This window comes from Xenopus tropicalis, chromosome 8, assembly GCF_000004195.4.
Source record: "Xenopus tropicalis strain Nigerian chromosome 8, UCB_Xtro_10.0, whole genome shotgun sequence".
In the NCBI taxonomy this organism is placed as follows: domain Eukaryota; kingdom Metazoa; phylum Chordata; class Amphibia; order Anura; family Pipidae; genus Xenopus; species Xenopus tropicalis.
Window position 1 is genome coordinate 3793243 of NC_030684.2, and position 9732 is coordinate 3802974.

At 42.2% G+C, this 9732-nt stretch overlaps 1 protein-coding gene across 1 annotated transcript; it reads left to right on the forward strand.

Moving 5' to 3' along the window:
• Nucleotides 1-1076: 1076 nt before the first annotated feature.
• LOC448277 (collagen, type XI, alpha 2) lies at nt 1077-9494 on the forward strand. The gene is given in 10 exon segments (NM_001005799.1): nt 1077-1219; nt 1357-1470; nt 3617-3661; nt 3955-3999; nt 5107-5151; nt 5434-5478; nt 6222-6349; nt 6507-6636; nt 6920-7054; nt 9115-9494. Coding segments are annotated over 10 exon segments (1023 nt in total). The 5' UTR covers nt 1077-1137; the 3' UTR covers nt 9369-9494.
• The last annotated feature ends 238 nt before the right edge of the window (nt 9495-9732 follow it).

Below are 9732 nucleotides of genomic sequence, written 5' to 3' on the forward strand. Positions count from 1 at the left end.
TCCAGGTGATTTTCTAGGTCTGAGGTCCCCAACCTTACTCACCACAGTCAAATGTAAAAAGACTTGGAGAGCAACACAAACATCATAAGAGTTAATGGAGGAGCCAAATAAGGGCTGTGATTGGCTATTAGATAGCCTGTATACACCCTATCAGCTTACAGGGGGCTTTATTTGGTAGTACATCTCCTTTTAATTCAACCAAAACTTGCCCCCAAGTCAGGAAATAAAAAATCTGATTTGGGGAGCAACATCCAAAAGGCTGATGAGCAACATGTTGCCCCCGGGACACTGGTTGGGGATCACTGGGTTATTGGGTGCCACTACAGGGCACTGACATTGATGGAGTTGGTGCTGTGTGTAAGACCACAAAATGCTACAGAAGACCTTTCTAATGCCCTTTTTGACTGCATCAGAGGTACACAGAAACCAATGTCCCCCTCGAAGAACCCCTCTCTAAACCATGGGCTTAGCTTTCCAACTGGCCCATAACTTAGGTAGCACTGAATCCAGGATTTGGTACCTGGAGTTGGTCAAATTCCTGCACTTTTTGTAAGATTCCAAAGTGATTAAACACTGCATCATTGTATTACAGAGACGTGGTAACGCAGGGATACAATATATGTAAGTGGATAAAGGGTTCAGTGAATGGTGACCTCACTGAGAGGGGGGTGTTTGTTGATTTCATGATAGCAACTGTATAATTCTATATATTCATCTCTGAGAAAGGAACATGTAAGGATCAGATGGATCAGCAGTTAATGAATCTCTGGTAAGTGTGGCTTTTGTAAGGTAGAGCAGTAGGTAAGTAGTAGGAAAGTGACCTTCTTACAGGCAGAAGAGAGAGAGTTCTCTTGCAGAAAAATAAATAGATCCAATCCCAGCAGGTAGCAATTGAATGTATATGGGTGTAAGTGTAAGTTATAGTTAATCATTTCTACTTTTTCCCATAAGCAAACAAGTCAGTGACCTTTATGGAAAACATCAGCCGATTCCTAAGAAGACATTCATCTCTGTTCCCTTGGGACATTATAGATATATATATATAGCAAAACAGGGTAAGAGCTGAAGTCAGATACCTGTGTGATTGATAAAGAGCCACGGATCTGTGCAGTCTCATAAATGGAAAAACCACCGACCATGGGAATTTCTCTTCCAAGTCTCTTTTGCCTGATTCTTGTTGGGATCACAATATCCTGCCGTGCCCAAGACACGTGTCCTGGTGAGTAGAGATGTGCAGTCAATATTCCTACATGTGATGCAGATTGAGAAGTTGGTCAATAGATATAGATATCAGTACAGGAAAGATGGACGCCATTTTGTAAGTGTTCATGGTTTGATGACTACATCCCACTACAGATGTAAAACTCATTGGAGTTGGAGAATCAGAAAGAATGGCAATTCTAAGAGGGTGTCCGGGGTCTATGGGATCCCCAGGGCAAAAGGGAGAAGCAGGGACACAAGGAACCAAAGGTAAGTACACAACAAAACCTGCAACTATGTATCAACTTACTGTCTCTACTTGTTACCTGTTGTTGGGAACTACTTGGTTCTGTTCCACAGTTCAGTACAAAGATAATGTCATGTATTGTAAGGGGGGCTACATAGTGAATATTGTGAATATAGGGATATTATAAGCCCCCGAGGAGTTCCTTATAATATATAGTGAATAAAGTGCCCCCTATTGTAACATATAGGGATATTATAAGCCCCCGAGAAGTTCCTTATAATATATAGTGAATAAAGTGCCCCCTATTGTAACATATAGGGATATTATAAGCCCCCGAGGGGTTCCTTATAATATATAATGAATAAAGTACCCCCTATTGTAAAATATAGGGATATTATAAGCCCCCGAGGGGTTCCTTATAATATATAGTGAATAAAGTGCCCCCTATTGTAACATATAGGGATATTATAAGCCCCCGAGAAGTTCCTTATAATATATAGTGAATAAAGTGCCCCCTATTGTAACATATAGGGATATTATGAGCCCCCGAGGGGTTCCTTATAATATATAGTGAATAAAGTGCCCCCTATTGTAACATATAGGGATATTATAAGCCCCCGAGAAGTTCCTTATAATATATAGTGAATAAAGTGCCCCCTATTGTAACATATAGGGATATTATAAGCCCCCGAGGGGTTCCTTATAATATATAGTGAATAAAGTGCCCCCTATTGTAACATATAGGGATATTATAAGCCCCCGAGGAGTTCCTTATAATATATAGTGAATAAAGTACCCCCTATTGTAACATATAGGGATATTATAAGCCCCCGAGGGGTTCCTTATAATATATAGTGAATAAAGTACCCCCTATTGTAACATATAGGGATATTATAAGCCCCCAAGGGGTTCCTTATAATATATAGTGAATAAAGTGCCCCCTATTGTAACATATAGGGATATTATAAGCCCCCGAGGGGTTCCTTATAATATATAGTGAATAAAGTGCCCCCTATTGTAACATATAGGGATATTATAAGCCCCCGAGAAGTTCCTTATAATATATAGTGAATAAAGTGCCCCCTATTGTAACATATAGGGATATTATAAGCCCCCGAGGGGTTCCTTATAATATATAGTGAATAAAGTACCCCCTATTGTAAAATATAGGGATATTATAAGCCCCCGAGGGGTTCCTTATAATATATAGTGAATAAAGTACCCCCTATTGTAACATATAGGGATATTATAAGCCCCCGAGGGGTTCCTTATAATATATAGTGAATAAAGTGCCCCCTATTGTAACATATAGGGATATTATAAGCCCCCGAGAAGTTCCTTATAATATATAGTGAATAAAGTGCCCCCTATTGTAACATATAGGGATATTATGAGCCCCCGAGGGGTTCCTTATAATATATAGTGAATAAAGTGCCACCTATTGTAACATATAGGGATATTATAAGCCCCCGAGAAGTTCCTTATAATATATAGTGAATAAAGTGCCCCCTATTGTAACATATAGGGATATTATAAGCCCCCGAGGAGTTCCTTATAATATATAGTGAATAAAGTGCCCCCTATTGTATAATATAAGGATATTATAAGTCCCCGAGGAGTTCCTTATAATATATAGTGAATAAAGTACCCCCTATTGTATAATATAAGGATATTATAAGTCCCAGAGGAGTTCCTTATAATATATAGAGAATAAAGTGCCCCCTATTGTAACATATAGGGATATTATAAGCCCCCGAGGAGTTCCATGACCATATAAAGGCACGAGGCCGAAGGCTGAAAGTCATAGCACTCTGAGGTGACTTCTAATATCCTTATATTTTACAACAGGGGGTACTTTATTTATTATAATATACAAGTTTCAGTCAGTCATGTGACAGAAATGACATCACTAAGCACCGATTATAAGGATATAATTTACAGTTTAGTCCCATAAGGAAATGACTAAACTGTATATTATAGTTTTATTATTCCCCTAGATATAGTGACTGGTAGTGATAGACAGGTGCCTAATAAATACCCTCAGTATATATTTTCCCTTTTCACAAATGTGTTTTGCCTAATTGGATAAATACACGTTTCTGCACCTTTGGTTAAATGTTTCTATTGTTATTGTTTTTTTGTTCATTTTTTTTTCTTTATTTAAAACAGGGAACCCTGGAATCCCTGGAATGTTGGGCCCCCGTGGTGAGAAAGGTAACGCCCACCCTGATCTAAACCCAATGGGCCAATCCTGGGGGGGATCTGGAAACTGCAGTTGGGAGGGATCCTTCATATCTGGGAGAACCAGAGCAGTTTGTATTAGAGGAGAAGTCTAAACTGTCACATAGAAAGCTTTTTTGTACCTAAATATTTGTGCCCGAACCTAAATAAATTCCAAAAAGATTACTTGTGTGTGTTCAACACCCTAGAGATTGTTTCAGTGATATATAAGGTGGTTTTGCCTGTTTGTTATCATTCTGCTCTTTTTTATTTTTTTGTAACAATAGGAGACATTGGGCCTCCTGGACTCTTGGGGCCACCTGGCGAGAGAGGTAAGTCCAGCAGTGCAGGAACCCATCTATGGGAAAGTAGTGTATAAGAAGTTTGAAAACTTAGATCCTTCAAAAATATACCTGTGGGACAAACCAATGATTTAATAAGAGCAGAAATAGGCTCCCCTTGCATTTGGCTTGATCCAACTAGAAGGTTGGCCGGAGTATCTCTCTTGCTTTGTACAGCATCTAAGGAGCACGACTGGTCTAGTAACTGTAGAACCCAACTACTAGGTTAAGCTGAAGAGCATCTCCCTCCCTGTTGTACTTGGATGGATCTAGTCCAATGGTCCCCAAACTGTGGGGCTGACACACAGCAATGACCAGAAGGATGGGGGGGTGGGAAGGAACCAACTTCAAGTCCAGTTAGGGGTGACATTTGGGGAGAATGTTCTTCCTAAATATTATTGGATTCCAAGCTTGGAAGAAGTGCCCTTGATATTTTTGTGACTATAGCTGACAATGGCTGACAGAGCAATGGTTTTATACTGGTTTAGCTTTGCCTTGTTATTAGTTATATTTACTGTAAATAAACAGCAGTAGATAATTTAATCAGTAGTTGTAATATATCCCTTATGTATCTGTAGCTTCCAAGAACTGTATGGAGCTGCTCAATAATGGAGCCACTCTCACCGGCTGGTACATATAAAGTACCCCCTATTGTAAAATATAAGGATATTATAAGTCCCCGAGGAGTTCCATGGCCATATAAAGGCACGAGGCCCAAGGAGAAAGGCCATGGAGGTGACTTATAATATCCTCATGTTGTACAACAGGGGGTACTTTATTTATCATAATATAGAAGTTTCAGTCAGTCATGTGACAGAAATGACATCACTAAGCTCCGATTATAACTGATGACATCACTAAGCTCCATTTATAAGGATATCATTTACAGTTTGGTCCCATAAGGAAATGACTAAACTGTATCATAGTTTTATTATACCCCTAGATATAGTGACTGGTAGTGGTAGACAGGTGCCTAATAAATACTCTCAGTATTTTCACATTGTGTTTTGCTTAATTGGATCAATTCATGTTTCTACACCTTTCGTTAAATGTTTGTATTGAAATTGTGTTTTTGTTCATTTTTTTATTAAAAAACAGGAGACCCTGGAATCCCTGGAATGTTGGGCCCCCGTGGTGAGAAAGGTAACGCCCACCCTGATCTAAACACAATGGGCCAATCCTGGGGGATCTGGAAACTGCAGTTGGGAGGGATCCTTCATATCTGGGAGAACCCAGAGGAGAAGTCTAAACTGTCATGTAGAAAGCTTTTTTGTACCTAAATATTTGTGCCCGAACCTAAATAAATTCCAGAAAGATTATGTGTGTGTTCAACACCCTAGAGATTGTTTCAGTAATATATAAGGTGGATTTGCCTGTTTGTTTGTTATCATTCTGCTCTTTTTTATTGTTTGTAAATAACAATAGGAGACATGGGGCCTCCTGGACCCTCAGGGCCACCTGGCGAGAGAGGTAAGTCCAGCAGTGCAGGAACCCATCTATGGGAAAGGGGTGTATAAGATGTTTGAAAACTTAGATCCTTCAAAAATATACCGGGGGGAAAACTAATAATCTAATAAGAGCAGAAATAGGCTCCCCTTGCATTTGGCTTGATCCAACTAGGAGGTTGGCCAGAGTATCTCTCTGGCTTTGTACAGCATCTAAGGAGCATGGCTGGTCTAGTAACTGTAGAACCCAACTACTAGGTTAAGCTGAAGAGCATCTCCCTCCCTGTTGTACTTGGATGGATCTAGTCCAATGGTCCCCAAACTGTGGGGCTGACACACAGCAATGACCAGAAGGATGGGGGGTGGGAAGGAACCAACTTAAAGTCCAGTTAGGGGTGACATTTGGGGAGAATGTCCTTCCTAAATATTATCGGAAACCAAGCTTGGAAGAAAGTGCCCTTGATATCTTTTATACTATAGATCACAATGGCTGACAGAGCAATGGTTTTATACTGGTTTAGCTTTGCCTTGTTATTAGTTATATTTACTGGAAATAAACAGCAGTAGATAATTTAATCAGTAGTTGGAATATATCCCTTATGTATCTGTAGCTTCCAACTGTATGGAGCTGCTCAATAATGGAGCCACTCTCACCGGCTGGTATACCTGTCCAGTGCCTTTATATGGAATACATATATATTTATTTCTTAAGAAATAGCAGTAAGTGAATTAACTAATAGTCGTAATATATCCCTTATGTATCTGTAGCTGCTAAGAACTGTATGGAGCTGCTCAATTATGGAGTCTTATTCACCGGCTGGTACACAATCTATCTGGATGGTAATAAGCCTATAAAGGTTCTCTGTGACATGGATACAGATGGAGGGGGATGGATAGTAAGTACGGAGACATCCAGATACAATAACAGTCATTGGAATGTATGAATACATGCAAAAACATTGCTCCTCGGGTCAGGGTAGTATTTGTAGGTACAGAACGTAGGCCTACTTACCCAGTACCCTGCACAATACGTTGACATATTAAACCCAACAGGTGTTTCAGAGACGAGTGGACGGTTCTGTGGATTTTTACAGAGACTGGAAATCCTACAAACAAGGTTTTGGCAGCCAACTGAGCGAATTCTGGTTGGGAAATGAGAACATTCACCGCCTTACGTCCTCAGGTACCCACACATGCCGGCAGTCTTGCCCATATCCCTTCCCTCACTAGTTACTTAATAGAGTAAGAGGAAAGGAACTATCAAGCTACATAAGGATTCATAAGGATTTACAGGGAGAGGTTAATATAGAGAATCAGTGAGTGTTGGGATACTGGCAAAGCTGGTTTTTGGGGGTAGGTTCAAGCACAACTTGTACCAACAGGCAGTCAGCCAATGAAAGCATAATTGTAGGCCTTGAGTAGGGTTATGCAGCCCAGTAACTTACTGACTCTCTCCTGCCCCACAGGGAATTTCCAACTGCGCTTCGACCTGGAGGATTTCGACAACAATCGAACCTACGCCACCTACAGCCAATTCCGACTGGAGCCTGAGTCTCAGAATTACACCCTACGTTTTAGAGAATTCACTGGGGGCCCTGCAGGTAAGAGGTCACATCTCTGCATGAGGAGAGTGGGAGACAACCACTCTCACTTATTATATTGTTCGTAAATCATAAATTGAAAATGTCTGTGGATTCACCTTTCGGAATTATATCAGCTGTAGGACCTTATTAGAAGTCCAATGATCAGAGAGATTAGATGTCTAAAGGGGAAAATGGAATGTGACCATGCCAACTGACCATTGGTTATTGGTTTAGGAGAGCGTCCATGTTTAATGTGATTCCAGAGCATACGAGTGAAACACTTTTAGTGAGTGCTCACTCCCTCGGAAGTTGTGCCAGATTACCCCATTGCCCAGGTTACTGTGGGGCAAGCAAGCAAGTGTCTTAAATAAAGTTCCGCCCACAGACGTAACCTGGAAGATATGGAACATTCTGTTACAGTCTGTATACTTAGGAGCCCAGTAACTGCCCGGAATAACCCCTTAGGCAAGCAGGAGAGCCCTGCCGACCCCGGTGTTCACCGACGCCCTTTTGGGGCCCCGGACTTTCTGCGGCGGGAGAGGCAGGGATCCTACTTACGGCCAAGGTTATTCAAACACGGTACCAAGGGTTGAGACGAAATCGGAGTCGTGGTCAGGCAAGGGTCGGTGGCAGGCGGCAAGGATCAAAGTCGAAAGTCAGGCAAAGGTCGGTGGCAGGCAGCAAGGAGCGTAGTCAAAAGTCAGGCAGGGAGTCAAAAAACCAGATAATCAGACAAAGACTGCTTAGCAAGGCACCAGGAATACAGGACCAGCTTGGGCAATGAAAACAAGCAAGGAACCGCTTTTTAAGTTTGAATTTGGCGCCAAGATGACGTCAGCGCGTCCACTGACGTCATCGCGCAGCGCCGAGAGGACCTAAAGTTACTGCGCATGCGCGCGCGCGCCCATTGCCATTGCGCGTCGGGACGCGCCGAAGAGAGGTGCGCGCAGGAGTGCGCTGTACCGGAGGAGGCCGGGGACCGGCGCGCTTGAAGGTAGGAATGCGCGCCGGTCTCCCGGTGCTCCTTACACATTCCTTAACAATTGTCCTAATTTTAAAGCACAATAAATCAAAGTCCATTTCATGTGTCTTTTTTGTAACGGCTGCTGGATTTTATTGTTTTTCCTCCTGTTTCTGTATTTTGAGATCATATGGGCAGAACCACAAGTACTCATTCACCAATGAGAAATGCACCTTAAGAAAGGGGGTCATCTGCTATCATGGCACAGTGTCAAATATTCAGTGTCAAATAATGTTCACGTATAATGGTTACTTTTGGAACCAATGAGAGATAGCTAGAGTATGTGACTGGGGCTACCCCAGAGCCCCAGGAATAGCCATGTAGAAGAGCACAGGCTGGTACTGATAAAGTCAGTGCTTTTCAGAGGAATAAGATGCCCTAGGAAAGTCTCCGATGCCCCTTTTGCGTAGGTATCAACATCACCCAAGCAAATTAATCTTAATTGCTGCTATTGCGTGACCCATGGTAAATTCAGTGCTAGCACTAGTTATACATATTGTCTGGTTAATAAATTAGCTCATCCCAGTGAGTATAATTGCTAACCTGAAATCCTGGGTTGGTGTTAACAACTGCCCTGGCCCATGGAGCTTATGTATAGGGACTGCTTTGCCATCTTCTTCCATCTTCCAGTGATCTCTTGTGGCGGATGTGAGCTCTACTACTCATGAGCACCCACCCATGGCTGTAGAGAGGAAGATGAGGCCAGGGCTCTCCTACATTAGTAGTAATGATGTACAGGTCGGCCAAAAAGCCAACCAGAATCAGCCCTAACCCACCCTTTCCCAACCTGACCTGGTGAGGCACTATTATTTATATACTCTACCCAACCCACCCACCTCTGATGTCAGAAACAGGGTTCGGAGCAGTTGTGAGTATACGAATAAGATGACTGCAGGCAACTTCCAGAGGATTTGGGGGCACCATAACATCCCAGGCAGGGTGGGCCATAGCCAGAGTTCAGCCGACCACTCACCTGATCTGCCCCTAGTTCCGGTCCCGTCTATGACTTTGGGATGTTTCAGGCTGTTCCATCAATATGTATTATATGTCTTCTCAGGAGACTCCTTGTTTACTCACAAGGACAGAGCATTTAGCACAAAGGATGCGGATAATGATCCAGCCAGTAAAACTAACTGTGCAGAACGGTACAAAGGGGCCTGGTGGTACGAGAGTTGTTACCATTCCTGTCTGAATGGGGAATATATGCGAGGACAACACGATAAAGCAGATGGAGGAGTCCACTGGGCCAAATTCAGAGGGGTTAATTACTCCCTGAAAGTGTCTGAAATGAAGCTCCGCCCAGAAAAGTAACAGGAAATCACTTGATTATTATCTGTTAATTTTATAAATTGATTCCAAGGGCGCCATTATTCTGTACTGTGCTATTCACTGACAAATGTTTGAATTTTTTTTTAAATAAAAAAAACATGCATTTTATGTTCATGTTTTTGAGAGTTTTCCTATGAATTAAATATTTGCAGCTCAGGGAGATAAACTTCAGTCACACTTTACTGCTGCACTGCGTTGGCATGATATCCCCCCCCCCCTCACCCCCAGCAGAACAATGGGAAGGGAGCAAGATAGCAGCTCCCAGTAGGTATCAGAATAGCACTCAATAGTAAGAAATCCAAGTCCGGCTTGGGACTCCTCCAGTTACATGGGAGTAGGAGAAACA